At 46.9% G+C, this 20,523-nt stretch overlaps 1 protein-coding gene across 7 annotated transcripts in view; it reads right to left on the bottom strand.

Moving 5' to 3' along the window:
- Nucleotides 1-20,523, bottom strand: part of ARHGEF2 (Rho/Rac guanine nucleotide exchange factor 2) — a 151,250-nt gene that overhangs the window by 32,026 nt on the left and 98,701 nt on the right. For 6 of the 7 annotated variants that reach the window (XM_073566940.1, XM_073566941.1, XM_073566942.1 and 3 more), the window contains one exon: nucleotides 2,436-2,598. In XM_073566940.1, the coding sequence (XP_073423041.1) occupies nucleotides 2,436-2,598 (163 nt within the window). Of the gene's footprint in view, nucleotides 1-2,435; nucleotides 2,599-2,728; nucleotides 2,933-20,523 lie in introns of those variants that run through there. The other variant, XM_073566945.1, reaches the window with a different exon arrangement.

Raw genomic sequence — 20,523 nt, 5'->3', positions numbered from 1 at the left:
ACCTCCCTGTATACAAAGATACATGATAAGATTCTGTCTGCAGCCACCACTAGGGGGAGCGCCCTGTATACTAAGATATATGATAAGATTCTGTCTGCAGCCACCACTAGGAGGAGCTCCCTGTATACAAAGATACATGATAAGACTCTGTCTGCAGTCACCACTATGGGGAGCTCCCTGTATACCGAGATACATGATAAGATCCTGTCTGCTGCCACCACTAGAAGGACCTCCCTGTATACCGAGATACATGATAAGATTCTGTCTGCAGCCACCACTAGGGGGACCTCCCTGTATACAGAGATACATGATAAGATTCTGTCTGCAGCCACCACTAGGAGGACCTCCCTGTATACAAAGATACATGATAAGATTCTGTCTGCAGCCACCACTAGGGGGAGCGCCCTGTATACAAAGATATATGATAAGATTCTGTCTGCAGTCACCACTATGGGGAGCTCCCTGTATACCGAGATACATGATAAGATCCTGTCTGCAGCCACCACTAGAAGGCCCCCCCTGTATACCGAGATACATGATAAGATTCTGTCTGCAGCCACCACTAGGGGGAGCTCACTGTATACAGAGATCCATAAGGTGCTCTCTGCAGCCACCACTAGGGGGAGCACCCACTTTACACACATGCATGACAGATTCAGAATACCTACAGTTATTGGGGTAAAACTATCTTTGGGGCATACTGCATTCAGTGTTCAAAATGGATATGGACTTAAAGTCCAAGAAATATTCTACTCAAGAAGATGAGTAGGTTTATGGATTCGCAAGAGAAGAGTAAGATACAGATTTGTAATAGACGTGATGAGGGTTAGCATGAGAACTACAAACCCCAGCATCCATATCCAGACTAGGAATTGTAGTCCTGCTTGCATCAGTCTAGACTCAGATGTAAGAGGTTGGGTAGCCAGCTGGCATCCGGGATCAAGTAACTGCAGCAAGATGAACGTGAAATACCATCTATTCCACGTAGAGAAGGTGGCATGAAAGAGCCAATTACTGATACATCAACCTACAACCAAGAACTGAAGCCCTAAATAGTCCTCCATATACTGACCGTCTTCACTCTATACCTGCTCGTCGTGTCAGACTTCACCCATGTAGGTGATGAATGTTGTTTCCCTTAAAATTAAATGCAAGTCTGCACCAGAAAACTACTTACTGTATTTTGCGGATTATAAGATGCACCTCAAATAGGAAAAAAAAAACTTTGGTTGTGCTTCTTATAATCCATGCGTCTTATTGGTTACTGGGGGGGGGTGGCTGCAGTGAAGCGGGGTCCCAGGGTGGCTGCTGGAGGAGGCAAGAGTGGCACATTGCTGCAGGCTGGGATGAGGGGGTGTTCCGCTGCAGGGGAAAATGGCTGCGGTGCCCTGTGATGCGGGAGGCTCCGCCGCCATTTTGTGGAAGCCCGGAGGCCCCCCTTCCCGCATATCCATTACTGCGATGCTGTGGTCTCCAGGAAAATGGTCGCCGGGGGTGGCGCATGCTCAGATTGAGATCTCAGCAAAGAGATCTCATCCCGAGATCTGAATATGTGACGCCCCCGGCGGCCATTTTCCCGGAGGCCACAGCATCGCAGTAATGGATATGCGGGAAGGGGGGAGACGGCTCCAGGCTTTCACAAAATGCCGGTGGAGCCTGCCGCATCACAGAGCACCGCAGCCATTTTCACCTGCAGCGGCGCACATCGCAACACCCCCTCACCTGCGGCAACGCACCACTCTTGCCTCCTCCAGCAGCGACCATGGGACCCCGTGGCCAGTAAGGTATATCCGCATTATAAGACGCACCCCCATTTTCCCCCCGAATTTGAGGGGAAAAAAGTGAGTCTTATAATTCAAAAAATATGGTAATGTCTGGTGATATGTGGTCAGACAGGCCGCTGTATATGGTGAGATTCATCTATAGAAATAACATTAACCCACAGCACCAGGCTTTTGTACGCAAAAACACCTAAATAAAGCTGCGTGTGGGTGGCATACACACTCCACTGACGTCTGTGCACACTTGCAAACTGATTTCAGTCTTTGCCTTTATCACAGGGTAGTCTTGTTTGCGTTAACCAGTTGCTGCCCGCATTTTCCACCAATTTTTGATGACTTTCCAGCATCGCTGCCGGCAGGGGTCCTTACTGTTCACCTACTATTGCTCATATTTGCTGCAACACCCACACGCGGAGCAATTCATTATATACACATAGAAAAATGCCGGTCGAATACACTGATCTCCGGATCTACGCCCTGAAAAATAGGATCCAGTCACCGAAGCCTGGTCAGGGTAACATTGAATGTCAGATCTGTAAGGGTCAAAATCCATCACTGACCCCACTGTAAGGGTCAAAATCCATCACTGACCCCACTGTAAGGGTCAAAATCCATCACTGACCCCATGGGTGCTACAGCGGTTCACATACTTACTCGGACAGATAAGCGCCTCCTTCGCGGTGATGCTCTTGCTACATACGAAGCAGATGTTGGTCCCGGACACAGTGATGGTGGTGAAGAGATGGCCATTAGTGTAGCGGGTGTCCTTGTCCTTGGAGTCTTTTTCTCGCTCCTTCATTTTCTCTTTTTCCTTATTCTATGTATAAAGAGAGAAGATACAGGAAAGTCAATGGGTGGTCTCCATCCCACCTGCCATCATCATCTGAAAGTATTGGTCACATTGTACAATAACATTTTCTGTTAGGTCATCCTCAAATAAAACCTACCAGCCCCACTGGGCCCCGCTCGTTCTGCCTCTTGGCCCTCCATGTCATGGGCTGCAGCTTGCGAGGGGAGAACTCCCCCCGGGCCGGGCCGTGTACGGAGGGGCTGCGGAGACTGTGCTGGTGCTGCATCCCTGGGTAAATGCTGCATTATCCACCAACACGATAGATTCCTGAAATATCTCTTCGCTCACTAGTTTTCTATGTATAACCATGACAACCATCAACGGAGCCAGGACCCTCCCTCATCTACTCATTTCACTGCAGAGGAGAGGGGCCGCTGTCACCAACTTCAGAGGAAGACCTGACGGTGTATCCAAACACATTCCATAATGTAGCTAAGCCCATAATTTCAGATACTGCGGGCCATGAACGTGCAACGTTGTCCATACCCACCGGGACCCCTGACAGAGGACGTTGGGGGGGAAATAAGGATCAAACATGTCTGATTTCTGAGAGGTCTGTCCGCAGATCTCATAGAGAACAAAGAAGTGCAAGTGGGTGAGAACGCTGCTGAACGGAACCATCATTTGGCCGACACCTCTAGTTGCACTTGGCCTGGAGGAAATGGCAGCTATAGTTTATTTTCCCAGCACTGACTGAAATTTCAGGTGACCTTGTTGATACAGAGGTCTCTAAAGACCTATGTGAAGTATTTGCCAGAAATGGTGACTGGAATCCCCCCTACAGGGTGACACACTGGCGGGGGTGAATCAGTATCCTGTGTCACTCAGCAAATTCCTCTAGTCACTGTTTAACCTTTCCATCCACCATTACAGGTCACTCTGAATCACTGCTCTGCATCCCCAGCTCTTGTAAAACTACAACTCCCAGCATTTCCTGACTGTCACAGGCCAAAGACCCCTGCTCTATGTGATCAACTAAGCAGAAGGCCAGACACCCTTGCCCACGTGATCTACTAAGCTGAAGGCCAGAGACTCCTGCTCCACGTGACATACTAAGCAGTAGGCCAGGGACTCCTGCTCCATGTGACATACTAAGTGGTCGGCCAGAGACCCCTGCACCATGTGATCTACTAAGCAGTAGGCCAGAGATCTCTGCTCCTCTGATATACTAAGCAGTGGGCCAGAGACTCCTGCTCCACATGACATACTAAGCAGTAGGCCAGAGACCCGTGCTCCACGTGACATACTAAGCAGTGGGCCAGAGACTCCTGCTTCACATGACATACTAAGCAGTAGGCCAGAGACTCCTGCTCCACATGACATACTAAGCAGTAGGCCAGCGACCCCTGCTCCACGTGACATACTAAGCAGTAGGCCAGAGACTCTTGCACCATGTGATCTACTAAGCAGTAGGCCAGAGACTCCTGCACCATGTGATCTACTAAGTAGTACGCCAGAGACCCCTGCACCATGTGATCTACTAAGCAGTAGGCCAGAGACCCCTGCACCATGTGATCTACTAAGTAGTACGCCAGAGACCCCTGCACCATGTGATCTACTAAGTAGTACGCCAGAGACCCCTGCACCATGTGATCTACTAAGCAGTAGGCCAGAGACCCCTGCACCTGGTGATCTACTAAGTAGTACGCCAGAGACCCCTGCACCATGTGATCTACTAAGCAGTAGGCCAGAGACCCCTGTACCATGTGATCGACTAAGTAGTAGTACCTTGAAGTTGGTGGATGGCCAAATTTTGTGCTAAGCATCTCATGCCTTTTTCCTAAATTTCAAAAGCCATTACGCTATTCACACTTCATGTATTTCACATTGATATGCCTTAATGCAATTGAGTGCAACCATTTCCTCATTTTGATATGCAAGCTGTTTTTTGCATGCACTTGTTCAGACTAGTTCTTGATGTGCTGTCAGTTTTCTGTTACTTGTCTACTAAGCAGGTCAGAAACTCCTGCTCCATGTGATATACTAAGTAATAGGCCAGACAACCCTGCTCAAGGTGATCTACTAAGCAGTAGGCCAGAGACACCTGCTCCATGTGATATACTAAGTAATAGGCCAGACAACCCTGCTCAAGGTGATCTACTAAGCAGTAGGCCAGAGACACCTGCTCCATGTGATATACTAAGTAATAGGCCAAACAACCCTGCTCAAGGTGATCTACTAAGCAGTAGGCCAGAGACACCTGCTCCATGTGATATACTAAGTAATAGGCCAGACAACCCTGCTCAAGGTGATCTACTAAGCAGTAGGCCAGAGACACCTGCTCCATGTGATATACTAAGTAATAGGCCAAACAACCCTGCTCAAGGTGATCTACTAAGCAGTAGGCCAGAGACACCTGCTCCATGTGATATACTAAGTAATAGGCCAGACAACCCTGCTCAAGGTGATCTACTAAGCAGTAGGCCAGAGACTCCTGCTCCATGTGATCTACTAAGTAATAGGCCAGACAACCCTGCTCAAGGTGATCTACTAAGCAGTAGGCCAGAGACCCCTGCTCCATGTCGTATACTAAGTATTAGGCCAGAGACCCCTGCTCCATGTCGTATACTAAGTATTAGGCCAGAGACCCCTGCTCCATGTCGTATACTAAGTATTAGGCCAGAGACTCATGCTCCATGTGATCTACTAAGTAATAGGCCAGACAACCCTGCTCAAGGTGATCTACTAAGCAGTAGGCCAGAGACCCCTGCTCCATGTCGTATACTAAGTATTAGGCCAGAGACCCCTGCTCCATGTCGTATACTAAGTATTAGGCCAGAGACTTATGCTCCATGTGATATACTAAGCAGTAGGCCAGAGACCCCTGCTCTATGTCGTATACTAAGTATTAGGCCAGAGACTCATGCTCCATGTGATATACTAAGCAGCAGGCCAGCGACCCCTGCTCCATGTCGTATACTAAGTATTAGGCCAGAGACCCCTGCTCCATGTCGTATACTAAGTATTAGGCCAGAGACTCATGCTCCATGTGATATACTAAGCAGTAGGCCAGAGACCCCTTCTCTATGTCGTATACTAAGTATTAGGCCAGAGACTCATGCTCCATGTGATATACTAAGCAGCAGGCCAGCGACCCCTGCTCCATGTAATATACTAACCAGTAGGCCTGATACCACCATCTGAAGTACAGCTCGCTGTTGGGTAATATCTTGCGGAGGGACCAGGGTTTCCGGGTGACACAAGTCTTGAACTTCCTGTTACTGAGGAACTACAACACCCACCGTCATCGGCTGCTTCTCCAAACTCGCTTTCTGTATCAAACTTATCAACCTTTAATTAAATATTTGAACGCAGAGATATAGACTTCAGAAAACATGTTGGGACACACTGGGAGTAGCAGTTTTGAAAGAGCTAGAGAACCCCATGTCGTACTCTAGATTGAGCGAGACCTCCACCACATTTACAAGGGCTTCAAAAGTTTCTGTGTGGGGTCAGAAGGGTTTACAGTGTGGATGTAGCAGAGCCGCGCGTGTACGAGGTGTGTGGAGCGTTACGAGGTGTGCGGAGCGGAGCGTGAACGAGGTGCGCGGAGCCGTGCGTGTATGACGTGCGGAGCGGAGCGTGTACAAGGTGTATGGAGTGGAGCAGTGTGTGTACAAGGTGTGCGGAGCGGAGTGTATGTACTTGGTGTACGGAGCGGAGCCATGTGTGTATGGGGTACGCGGAGCGGAGCCGTGTATGTATGGGGTGTATGGAGTGGAGCCATGTGTACGGGATGTACGGAGCGGAGCCAAGTGTGTACGAGGCATACAAAGCGGGCTTTTCCCGCGGACACAGGAGTACATGGCGGAGCCCTGAGGAGCACTTTAAAACTCGCACATGACGTTCCACCGGAAGTGATGTGCGGGAAGCTGACCAGAAATTAGGTAATTTCATGAGGAGATTGTGACAGAACCATGGATGCACTTCAGGGAATGCATCAGATCCATCCCCATATCCTCCTCCGACAGCACGGACAGCGGGATCACCTTGGAATCGGGGATGCCGGCTATGTGAGCGGATCATATGTCCTGCACCGGGAGGCTCAGGTGGGCATTACAGTGGGAGCCGGGCTGCTATAGTATCTTTATAGAATCTTTCTTTATTTATTTCTCTCTCTGTTACTTTCTCGCTCTCTGTTCTTTCTCTCTCTAATCTTTCTTTTTTCTTTCTCTGTTCTTTCTTTCCCCTCTTTCCTTCTCTCTGTTCTCTTTCTTTACTTCTTTCTCTCTGTTCTTTCTTTTCCCTTTCTCTCTATCGCTCTGTTCTTTCTTTCCCCTCTTTCTTTCTTTCCCCTTTCCTTTGCTCTCCGTTCTTTTTCTCTGCCCCCTCTTTCTTTCTCTTTATTTCTTTTTCTCTGTTCCCTCCCTGTTCTTTCTTTCCCCCCTCTTTCTTTCTCGCTCTAATCTTTCTTTTTTCATTCTCTCTCTCTGTTCTTTCTTTCCCCTCTTTCTTTCTCTCTGTTCTTTCTTTACTTCTTTCTGTCTCTTTCTTCTTTCTTTCTCTGGTCTTTCTTTCACCTCTTTGTTTCTTTCACTCTCCCTCTGTTCTTTTTTCTGTCACCTCTTTCTTTTCTCTCTGTTCTTTCTTTCCTCTTTTTGTTCTTCCTTTCTCTTTCTGGTCTTTCTTTTTATCCGTTCGCTCTCTGTTCTCTCTCCTCTTTCTTTCTCTGTGTTCTTTCTTTCTCTTTTCTTTATTTCCCCTCTTTCTTTCTCTCTGCTCTTTCTTTCCCGTTTCTTTCTCTGTTCTTTCTTTTGCTCTCTGTTCTTTCTTTCCCCTCTTTCTTTCTCTCTGTCCTTTCTTCTCTCTCTTTTCTTCCTCTCGCTCTCTCCTTTCACTCTTTTTTTTCCTCTCCTCAGTACATGTCAGTGTGCCCACAGTACCAGCCACTGTGCCCTCAGTACCAGTCAGTGTGATCAGCAGTGCTAAATGGGTGCAGTTGGGCGTGGACATGAGTGCGGCTAGTTGTGAAATGGGTGTGGTCGGGGGCGTGGCCTAAAATGTATCCTTTGTCCCTCTTTCCCTTCTTCAAAAGTTGGGAGGTATGCACGTCTGATATATCTTATCAGAGAGATCTGCTCCTTACCCTGCCATGACTGATAATTTATCCTTAAAAGGTCTCAATTCTCGGGTAAGATGGCAGCTGGCCGGTAGATTTCAGCACCACTTCCATCCCTTGAATCAGCTGCTGCCCGTCCTCTGTATCACAGGGACCATGAGAGGGAGCCTCGTCTATAAGGAGGCACCAAGCTACACAATAAGCTGTGCTGGTGCCACACAACAGGAATCCAGACAAGTGTCACTTCCGGCTTCCTAGGTTACTAAATCCTCACAACATCTGGTCCTCAGCGAGATCGATGGTTCTGAAAAAACCAATGAAATTGCATTCTCTTGTCAAAATGGCCGCCTCCATAGTGGTCACAGAAAAATCCTCTTTTCTCTTATCCTTAACGTCCTTAAAAAATAAGCAGTGTAAATGCTTCTGACTATTATTATAGTATTATATCTTCTGCTCGATATTGGGCCAGGGGGACCTGATGGGTGAACACTTTGTAGGAAGATGGATCTTGTGCCACCTAGATCGGTCCAGCAGGGTCCTCTACACCGTTATCTTGGTACAGTGAATTATTTTGCCTCTTTCCCCCAGAAGTGAATGGTTATTAATTTTGCTCTTAGATAAGGGCGGCTGGTACTGAGCTCATTCTTCCCTTCTGATCTGTGCCCTGACGATCACATTGACCAGGGAATATGGCCGCTCATCGCCCGACTTTACCTTTTAATGAGCTTGTGTACAATATACCGGTAATTAGCAGTCATAAATACGACCTTAATAAGCCCTGACAGTAAAAAAAAAAAAGGTGAGACCATAAATCTTTGCTCCATCTATAGCTCCTCCACTGCATACTGATTTCTTTTTGCTCTTAAAAGGGACACTCCAGTTAATATAAAAAAAACGAAAAAAATCCACCACGTCTATGTGCCTTCACATGGGTTTGTCAGGCTATGTTCACACCAGTTGGATCTGCAATCTGCACATCTGATATGCAACAGTTACACGATCCATGGGCAAAATTGAAGGCCGGCAGTCTGATGGGTGATCGGCACAGGGATTAGCCCTATGGTCATTTGGTAGAGCTCATCTTTTGCAAGCAACAAAAGCTTTCCTTATACCATGATCTTGGCCAGAAACGGCGGCGACACACTGGCCCATGGCTCGGCTGAAGTTAATGAGACCTTATCTGCAGTACCGCACAAACAGTGGGGGAAATACATACAGCAAATGATCAAATACATATTACCCCCACTGTAACCTGTGAACAGATGAAGCGCCTTTTTTTTTTTAAATTCTAAAGAATAATAATAAAGTCTTTAAAACTAGTTTAATACATATCTACGGCTAGTACTGTGTAAAGATCAAGGGGATCAGCCCCATCACTGTCAGATCACAAGACATGAAAGCGCCAAAACCGGATCGGAAACTCGAGCTCATCGTTTCCATATGCAAATATAGGACTGGCTAATTTGGATAGAAATTCCTGAGAGAAACACCAGATTCATTCTGCAAGTCCCCGGCGCGATGTACACAATGTACTCACTGAGCCATTGGAGTGGATCATCCCCAGTACAGACCCCCAGCCCACTATGGCTTACGTCACCTCGGTGGGCAGGTGATCCCCAGCTCTGTTTAGGCTTCTGGTAATTCACTTGCACCTCTCTGTCCCACAAAGAACGTTCACATACGGCTCGCCGATATCCGCTAATTACCTTTAATACATGTCTGGCCTTAGTAAACATTGCCGGAGGTCCGCTGTATGATGGTGGCCTCGGCAAGGACGGTCGTCAGGTAGCCGACAGATGGGAATGGCACAGTGCGATGACACGCGCACATCTCCTAACGGCAACAGCTGGCGAGGATCACGAGGAGCTGAAGCCTCACACGGATTTACTGGCACCCGCAGCCAGAGAAACCATAGGACGCTGGGCCGGGCACCCCCGGACAGGGCACAGAGACGGCCTATGCGCAGGGGGCTTCGTCTCAACAGCCAATAAACGACGGTGACAAAACAAAGCACGGTCATTTTGTGTTCCTACTGAAATTATACACAAATTTACTAATAAACTTCCAAAGGTCTCCAATAAACAAGCATCAGCCTCAGCCCGTTGCGGGGCAGCTCCACTGCGGGCCCTGAGCCTAGCACACAGGAGCAGAGCGCTGGGAAGGGGGCTGGCTGACCATTTCATTTCAATATCATAACCTGCCTCCTTGTCAGGCTGTGACAGAAGAGAAACAAGCATTTAGCCAACCCACTCCTTCCAGAGGTGTGATTACAGGCCGACGTAGGATTCGAGCACTGGGCCACAAATGGAGCAGCCAGTTTTGGGTTTGGAGCCAACACCAGCTCTAGACATTTGCTAAACAGCCATCTCTCCCATAGGCTAAGCTCACCTGTGCGTTTTTTGCACCACCCTTTGCTTTCAATAGTCAATGGGTGAAATGCACTGAAAAAACGACATGCTCCATTCTGTAACACCCATGGTTTTACACAAATTACTGAGACAGAAAGAAACAATGTGTGCGCATGAGATTACTGAAAACTCAGACTTTGCTGGTACTGTAAAACACAGCTGAAAAGTTGCATAAAAAAACAAACAAACACAACACATTATAAAAACGCTGAAAAAATGGCCTTACACGAATGATTGAACGACAATCTTAACTTCTGACACACACAAACATTCGGCCCGCAGCGATCTCTCCCAACTCCAAAACACATGAACGCTCAAGCGAGCCACCATCTCTCACAACTGCCCGTTACACGAGTGCGCTCTATTCACACCGACACTTTGTGTAACCTGCAGGCAGCTCTATCCCCCTGCAGACATATGTCAGTGGCGTGTCTCTCCCCGAAAACAAAGATCTACAACTGAATTGCCTGATCCTTAAATCATCTGTCAGACGGCTCCAAATTCTCTAGAGATAGTGGGAACATCCTGGTAAAATGATCGGTTTAGTTGGCTATCGTCTAATGTGTAGAGGCATTATAATCCACTCATTCATTAGTCTTATATACCCTCCAGTAGTCAGGCCGAGAACCCGCCACCGGCCCAGACCACTCATTGATTATAATCTAGTCTTATACTCTGCAGTAGTCAGGCCGAAAACCCGCGACCGACCCGGACCACTCATTCATTATAATCTAGTCTTATACCCTCCAGTAGTCAGGCCGAGAACCCGCCACCGGCCCAGACCACTCATTGATTATAATCTAGTCTTATACTCTGCAGTAGTCAGGCCGAGAACCCGCGACCGACCCGGACCACTCATTCATTATAATCTAGTCTTATACCCTCCAGTAGTCAGGCCGAGAACCCACCACCGGCCCAGACCACGCATTCCTTATAATCTAGTCTTATACTCTGCAGTAGTCAGGCCGAGAACCCGCGACCGACCCGGACCACTCATTCATTATAATCTAGTCTTATACTCTCCAGTAGTCAGGCCGAGAACCCGCCACCGGCCCAGACCACGCATTCCTTATAATCTAGTCTTATACCCTCCAGTAGTCAGGCCGAGAACCCGCGACCGACCCGGACCACTCATTCATTATAATCTAGTCTTATACTCTCCAGTAGTCAGGCCGAGAACCCGCCACCGGCCCAGACCACGCATTCATTATAATCTAGTCTTATACTCTCCAGTAGTCAGGCCGAGAACCCGCCACCGGCCCAGACCACGCATTCCTTATAATCTAGTCTTATACCCTCCAGTAGTCAGGCCGAGAACCCGCGACCGACCCGGACCACTCATTCATTATAATCTAGTCTTATACTCTCCAGTAGTCAGGCCGAGAACCCGCCACCGGCCCAGACCACGCATTCATTATAATCTAGTCTTATACCCTCCAGTAGTCAGGCCGAGAACCCGCCACCGGCCCAGACCACTCATTCCTTATAATCTAGTCTTATACCCTCCAGTAGTCAGGCCGAGAACCCGCGACCGACCCGGACCACTCATTCATTATAATCTAGTCTTATACTCTCCAGTAGTCAGGCCGAGAACCCACCACCGGCCCAGACCACGCATTCCTTATAATCTAGTCTTATACTCTGCAGTAGTCAGGCCGAGAACCCGCGACCGACCCGGACCACTCATTCATTATAATCTAGTCTTATACTCTCCAGTAGTCAGGCCGAGAACCCGCCACCGGCCCAGACCACGCATTCCTTATAATCTAGTCTTATACCCTCCAGTAGTCAGGCCGAGAACCCGCGACCGACCCGGACCACTCATTCATTATAATCTAGTCTTATACTCTCCAGTAGTCAGGCCGAGAACCCGCCACCGGCCCAGACCACGCATTCATTATAATCTAGTCTTATACTCTCCAGTAGTCAGGCCGAGAACCCGCCACCGGCCCAGACCACGCATTCATTATAATCTAGTCTTATACCCTCCAGTAGTCAGGCCGAGAACCCGCGACCGACCCGGACCACTCATTCATTATAATCTAGTCTTATACTCTCCAGTAGTCAGGCCGAGAACCCGCCACCGGCCCAGACCACGCATTCATTATAATCTAGTCTTATACTCTCCAGTAGTCAGGCCGAGAACCCGCCACCGGCCCAGACCACGCATTCATTATAATCTAGTCTTATACCCTCCAGTAGTCAGGCCGAGAACCCGCGACCGACCCGGACCACTCATTCATTATAATCTAGTCTTATACTCTCCAGTAGTCAGGCCGAGAACCCGCCACCGGCCCAGACCACGCATTCCTTATAATCTAGTCTTATACCCTCCAGTAGTCAGGTCGAGAACCCGCGACCGACCCGGACCACTCATTCATTATAATCTAGTCTTATACTCTCCAGTAGTCAGGCCGAGAACCCGCCACCGGCCCAGACCACGCATTCATTATAATCTAGTCTTATACTCTGCAGTAGTCAGGCCGAGAACCCGCCACCGGCCCAGACCACTCATTGATTATAATCTAGTCTTATACTCTCCAGTAGTCAGGCCGAGAACCCGCCACCGGCCCAGACCACTCATTGATTATAATCTAGTCTTATACTCTGCAGTAGTCAGGCCGAGAACCCGCGACAGACCCGGACCACTCATTCATTATAATCTAGTCTTATACTCTCCAGTAGTCAGGCCGAGAACCCGTGACCGACCCGGACCACTCATTGATTATAATCTAGTCTTATACTCTCCAGTAGTCAGGCCGAGAACCCGCGACCGACCCGGACCACTCATTCATTATAATCTAGTCTTATACTCTCCAGTAGTCAGGTTGAGAACCCACAACCGTCCCAGACCACTCATTCATTATAAACTAGTCTTATACTCTCCAGTAGTCAGGTCGAGAACCCACGACCGTCCCAGACCACTCATTCATTATAATCTAGTCTTACACTCTCCAGTAGTCAGGTTGAGAACCCACGACCGTCCCAGACCACGCATTCATTATAATCTAGTCTTATACTTTCCAGTAGTCAGGTCGAGAATCCGCGACTCATCCAGACCACTCATTCATTATAATCTAGTCTTATATACCCTACAGTAGTCAGGCCGAGAATCCGCGAGAGGGTCCAGACCACTCATTCATTATAAATTGGCCATAATATCTGGTTGGACCCACATGCATGTAGCGATCCAGGACTCTGTGCCTCATGCCTCAGTGATGACCTAAGTTTCTAGGGAACAGATATGCTGAAGAGCAGTCCAGACGGTAAAGTTTTCCTATGTGAAGCAGTGAGGAGTGTAGTAATCACAGAAAATTCTGCTGAGTAGAGAGATTCCTCAGGGTAAAGTTGACCTTGCATCTTTGTCACATTACATGGCAGTGACACACGCCAGATTTGTCTGTATGACATCCAAATGCCCCAGAGTGTTCTCATGCACTATGAAAACACGTAAGATGCCCAACTGTAAGAGACAGACCCAAAGTGTTGTTATGGGGCATCAATGTCTGCACATCACTGCCAGTACTCAGCCGTGTGTTAAGAGACAGAATAACTTATTGAAAGAACTATGCATTTCAGAGCAGGATTATGTTCTGTCTAGCATGACAGGATGTGAATATTGATATGGATGATGACACTTACATCCATCATGGCTACCATCCCCGGCACTAGGAGATTAAAGAAAGAATGTATTAAGGATTTACCAGAATCTGGTCTGCTATGGTCAAATGACCAACACTGACTCAGTAATTATCAAATGACCCCCACATTGTCAAATGACCCCACTGACCCCGTTATGGTCTAATGACCCCCACTGTCCCATTTATGGTCTAATGACACCCACTGTCCCCGTTATGGTCTAATGACCCCCACTGACCCCATTATGGCCAAATGACCCCCCACTGACCCCGCTATGGTCAAATGACCCCCACTAAACCCAATATGGTTTAATGACTACCACTGACCCAGTTATGGTCTAATGACCCCCACTGACCCCGTTATGGTCTAATGACCCCCACTGACCCCGTTATGGTCTAATGACCCCCACTGTCCCCGTTATGGCCAAATTACCCCGTTACGACCAAATGACCCACACTGACCTCGATATGGCCAAATGACCCCCACTGATCCAGATATGGTCAAATGAAACCCAGTGACCCAGATATGGTCTAATAACCCCCAATGACCCCTGCTTTGGTCTAATGATCCCTACTGTTATGATTGAGTCACCGTAGGAGGCAAAAACAGAAATGCTAGCTAAGTCCAGAAAACCAGAGAGGTTGTCAGCTATCGGATTGCAGACCCCTGATCCTATCCACAACAACTAACAGTAGCCGTGGGGGGTTCCTACGATGCCCTAGACCCCTCGATCACAGCCGGAGAATTAAATAGGCCTAAAGAAAGGGGAAATCTAAACTGCCCCAGAGCAGACCCCAAAGCAAAAGGCAGCCCCCAACATAGAATGACGGTGAAGCAAGATGAAAACACTAACACAGACAGAAAGATAGACTGAGCAAAGACGGGGCCCAAGCTAACTAGATAGGAAAGGACAGGAAGGCTGCTGTCTGCAATCCGTGAAAAACCCTATGAAAATAAGAGCCAACAGACTGACAGTGAAAAAGGCCCTGAAGACGCTAGGCTTCAAAAAAGCTATGTCAGTACTCAGGAATATTCTGAAGACAGAGCAACCGGCAAAAGGAGATTCAGCTCACCCCAGCAGGGAATGGCAGAATCCAGAAAAGCAAGGAAAACAAAAACAAAACCAAATGCTAACAAGCAAAGCAGAAAACTTAGCTTTAGAGGAGCAGGAATCAGACTGGTCTCCTAGAAGTCCACAGAGAAATCACCCGCAGGGCAGAAGGGCGTCGGCAGCCTTATATCCAGTCCGTGACTCCACTCAGCCAGTCATCCTCATTAGGCTCAGGTGCCTGATAATCAGGCTCATTACCTTCCTTTACCAGAATAGGGAGTTCACCAGACCTCAGTGACGAAGGGGAAAATGAACTCACAACACCCTACTGACCCCGTTATGGTCTAAAAAAAACCCTCGTTATGGTCAAATGACCTCCACTGATCCTCCTATGGTCAATTGATCCCTACTGACCCAGTTATGGTTAAATGACCCCCACTGACCCATTTATCATTTTGGCATTTTAAGTTAAGTTTAAACCAGTAGAACAGGAGGTGTCATCACAGTGTTACCGCTTCATCTCTTATGAGCTTTAATCTTAAGATCTTTAGGTGGTTTCTGACTGCTTGCAGATTTATCTTCATTTTTGTTATTTTCTGGACATGTAACCTTGGATTTATCCAGGCACAACAGCTCCTGCTTGTGAGCTTAGTCCAGGGTCCCTGCTTTGGGCACATAGACAACAGAACAGGGCGGAAACCAGCACTCTGCAGGAAATCCTACAAAACATGGTCTGCAGAATGAGATGTACAAGGCTGCCGGCAATACCCTGCCAGCCAGATCCAAGTCAGGGGTATAACTATAGGGATAGCGTTACACTCAGTCTAGCGATGGGTGCAAGGTCTTCCTTTAGGAGGCACCAGGGTTACAAATGGAAGCAGAGATGCAATAGTGGAGCTTGTACTGGAGAGATACAAGTGACTTTCTTCAGGGTCATGGAACTTATTTGCCACGTTTAAGTCCAGTATATATATAATAATCAATAAAAAAAAAATATTTAGACTTTTATTGAAAGGTACCCAGAATACTGGAGCCCAAACCTCAGCTTCAGATCGAAAGAAAGAAAAATAAACAGAAAAATGTAAAAACCCCTCCAGACCCCAGTGTATGTATACATATTAGTCCTTAAAACCCAAAACAAACCATGGGTACACTCCACAATGAGTAATTTATACTGAATGCCACAAAATACATAAAATGGCACAAGGAATATATAGTACAAAATATAAATAATTTTTATTCTCAATGAAATTCATGTTACATACAATCACATATAGATGCCTCAAAATATCAAAAAGTCGCCTGCAGCTGGAAAAGAACACTTGTGTATCCACTACATAAACCATTTACTGGTGCATAGATGGCAAAAAATACCCATTTACCTGAATGTGTGTCCAAGCTGTCACCGTGACCCACCCCGACGCGCGTTTCATCTGTTCTTCTTCCAGGGGCGTTGGGGTGGATCGTGGTGACAGCTTGGACACACATTCAGGTATCGCTAACCAATATATATAGTAGCGCCTTTTATGGTCTATCACCCATTGGACAGAAAGGATGTTGATTGCTGTGTAGGAGTCCAAGCACTATGTTCAGATGTAAACTGAGGTCACTTTGGCATCTTATAGAATATGGCTTTTTCAGCGGCAATTGCCTCCTAATTGAATGGGTATTTTTTGCCATCTATGCACCAGTAAATGGTTTATGTAGTGGATACAGAAGTGTTCTTTTCCAGCTGCAGGCGACTTTTTGATATTTTGAGGCATCTATATGTGATTGTATGTAACATGAATTTCATTGAGAATAAAAATTATTTATATTTTGTGCTATACATTCCTTGTGCCATTTTATGTATTTAGTGGCATTCAGTATAAAAAAGACTCCAGTGTATGTACATAGAGTAACTGGAGGAGAACTTCTCCAACCACTGAAGAAAGTTAGTCTGGAAGGAAAATGCAGGGTCTAATTCAGGGACCATTACACTCTCTGTGCTAACTTCCAATCATAATGGACTGATTACACAGATCTACTTCAAGGCCTTTGATCTGAGAAGGTCGGACAGGCGTAATGTCAGAAACATTCCAGACCCCCATCCTGGACTCCTGCCATATCTACATCACCTCCTGTCTGCCATGGCTTCCATCTCATATTCCCAGTACGAACCAGGGAAATTATACATTAAAGGGCCTGTATTGTCAAAATCTGGCAGGATGTGGGTTACGTTATCTACACAATTTTCAAAAGCAACCTGTTTGGTGGATATTGATGATGACCCCAAAAATAACATCCCAGCTGAAGCTACGGAATAGGAAGACCCTTCCTGTCTTCTGCGAGTACGGTGCAGTCATGGAGGTGCTGAATGGATTCAGACCACCAATCGCATCAATGTCTACACAGAATGTCTACTGTTACAGCTGGTCAGGATGTGACCATTGATGGAAACGGGGAATCAGGGCTCAACGTTAAGCACCTCCATGTCTCGTCTAGCTACACCGGAGACAGATTTATAATGACAAAATGCTGCATTACAGGTATACACGCTGTCATTATACCGTCACACAGTATAGCATGGCTTACAGAGCCTACAAGTAGTATTCAACCCCCTGCAGATTTAGCAGGTTTGATAAGATGCAAATAAGTTAAAGCCTTCAAACTTCACACAAGAGCATGATTTATTAACAGATGCATAAATCTTACAAACCAAAAAGTTATGTTGCTCAGTTAAATTTTAATAAATTTTAAACATACAAGTGTGGGTCAATTATTATTCAACCCCTAGGTTTAATATTTTGTGGAATAACCCTTGTTTGCAATTACAGCTAATAATCGTCTTTTATAAGACCTGATCAGGCCGGCACAGGTCTCTGGAGTTATCTTGGCCCACTCCTCCATGCAGATCTTCTCCAAGTTATCTAGGTTCTTTGGGTGTCTCATGTGGACTTTAATCTTGAGCTCCTTCCACAAGTTTTCAATTGGGTTAAGGTCAGGAGACTGATTAGGCCACTCCAACACCTTGATTTTTTGCCTCTTGAACCAGGCCTTGGTTTTGTTGGCTGTGTGCTTTGGGTCGTTGTCTTGTTGGAAGATGAAATGACGACCCATCTTAAGATCCTTGATGGAGGAGCGGAGGATCTTGGCCAAAATCTCCAGGTAGGCCATGCTATCCATCTTCCCATGGATGTGGACCAGATGGCCAGGCCCCTTGGCTGAGAAACAGCCCCACAGCATGATGCTGCCACCGCCATGCTTGACTGTAGGGATGGTATTCTTGGGGTCGTATGCAGTGCCATCCAGTCTCCAAACGTCACGTGTGGTTGGCACCAAAGATCTCGATCTTGGTCTCATCAGACCAGAGAACCTTGAACCAGTCTGTCTCAGAGTCCTCCAAGTGATCATGAGCAAACTGTAGACGAGCATTGACATGACGCTTTGAAAGTAAAGGTACCTTACGGGCTCGTCTGGAACGGAGACCATTGCGGTGGAGTACGTTACTTATGGTATTGACTGAAACCAATGTCCCCACTGCCATGAGATCTTCCCGGAGCTCCTTCCTTGTTGTCCTTGGGTTAGCCTTGACTCTTCGGACAAGCCTGGCCTCGGCACGGGAGGAAACTTTCAAAGGCTGTCCAGGCCGTGGAAGGCTAACAGTAGTTCCATAAGCCTTCCACTTCCGGATGATGCTCCCAACAGTGGAGACAGGTAAGCCCAACTCCTTGGAAAGGGTTTTGTACCCATTGCCAGCCTTGTGACCCTCCACGATCTTGTCTCTGATGGCCTTGGAATGCTCCTTTGTCTTTCCCATGTTGACCATGTATGAGTGCTGTTCACAAGTTTGGGGAGGGTCTTAAATAGTCAGAAAAGGCTGGAAAAAGAGATAATTAATCCAAACATGTGAAGCTCATTGTTCTTTGTGCCTGAAATACTTCTTAATACTTTAGGGGAACCAAACAGAATTCTGGTGGTTTGAGGGGTTGAATAATAAATGACCCTCTGAATAAACTTTTCACAATTTAAAAAAAAATTAAACAAAGAAATAACATTCTTTTTTGCTGCAGTGCATTTCACACTTCCAGGCTGATCTACAGTCCAAATGTCACAATGCCAAGTTAATTCCAAATGTGTAAACCTGCTAAATCTGCAGGGGATTGAATACTACTTGTAGGCACTGTATATATTCAATGGAGGCTCATGGGACCCAACAGAGATAATAAGGTGGTGCAAGCTTTTTACAATACAGCTATAAAGTAATAATATGTGGCTTAATAATAATGTTCACTAAGTAAAGAATGGATATTATGTAAAGCATTATCTTGAAATACGAGTCCTATTACATTCAGTGGTAAAAGGACAAATGATATTATAGTGCGGTCACTAGTTCTTCATGTCCTGGTGATCTGGGTGTAGTACTGATCAATATAGTGACCTCTCCCCAGTGATGTATATACAGTGATATCACCGCGCTATGTCCTGGTGGTCTGGGTGTAGTACTGATCACTATAGTGACCTCTCCCCAGTGATGTATATACAGTGGTATCACCGCGCTATGTCCTGGTGATCTGGGTGTAGTACTGATCACTACAGTGACCTCTCCCCAGTGATGTATACACAGTGATATCACCGCTCTATGTCCTGGTGATCTGGGTGTAGTACTGATCACTACAGTGACCTCTCCCCAGTGATGTATACACAGTGATATCACCGCTCTATGTCCTGGTGATCTGGGTGTAGTACTGATCACTATAGTGACCTCTCCCCAGTGATGTATATACAGTGATATCACCGCTCTATGTCCTGGTGATCTGGGTGTAGTACTGATCACTATAGTGACCTCTCCCCAGTGATGTATATACAGTGGTATCACCGCGCTATGTCCTGGTGATCTGGGTGTAGTACTGATCACTACAGTGACCTCTCCCCAGTGATGTATATACAGTGATATCACCGCTCTATGTCCTGGTGATCTGGGTGTAGTACTGATCACTATAGTGACCTCTCCCCAGTGATGTATATACAGTGATAGCACCGCTCTATGTCCTGGTGGTCTGGGTGTAGTACTGATCACTATAGTGACCTCTCCCCAGTGATGTATATACAGTGATATCACCGCTCTATGTCCTGGTGATCTGGGTGTAGTACTGATCACTATAGTGACCTCTCCCCAGTGATGTATATACAGTGATATCACCGCGCTATGTCCTGGTGGTCTGGGTGTAGTACTGATCACTATAGTGACCTCTCCCCAGTGATGTATATACAGTGATATCACCGCTCTATGTCCTGGTGATCTGGGTGTAGTACTGATCACTATAGTGACCTCTCCCCAGTGATGTATATACAGTGATATCACCGCGCTATGTCCTGGTGGTCTGGGTGTAGTACTGATCACTATAGTGACCTCTCCCCAGTGATGTATATACAGTGGTATCACCGCGCTATGTCCTGGTGATCTGGGTGTAGTACTGATCACTACAGTGACCTCTCCCCAGTGATGTATATACAGTGATATCACCGCGCTATGTCCTGGTGGTCTGGGTGTAGTACTGATCACTATAGTGACCTCTCCCCAGTGATGTACATACAGTGATATCACCGCTCTATGTCCTGGTGATCTGGGTGTAGTACTGATCACTATAGTGACCTCTCCCCAGTGATGTATATACAGTGATATCACTGCTCTATGTCCTGGTGATCTGGGTGTAGTACTGATCACTATAGTGACCTCTCCCCAGTGATGTATA

The sequence above is a fragment of the Dendrobates tinctorius genome, unplaced genomic scaffold (assembly GCF_039654945.1).
Source record: "Dendrobates tinctorius isolate UK_male_01 unplaced genomic scaffold, ASM3965494v1 ptg000019l, whole genome shotgun sequence".
Taxonomy (NCBI): domain Eukaryota; kingdom Metazoa; phylum Chordata; class Amphibia; order Anura; family Dendrobatidae; genus Dendrobates; species Dendrobates tinctorius.
The sequence above is the reverse complement of the archived record's forward strand: the minus strand, read 5'-3'. Positions and strand labels throughout refer to the sequence as shown.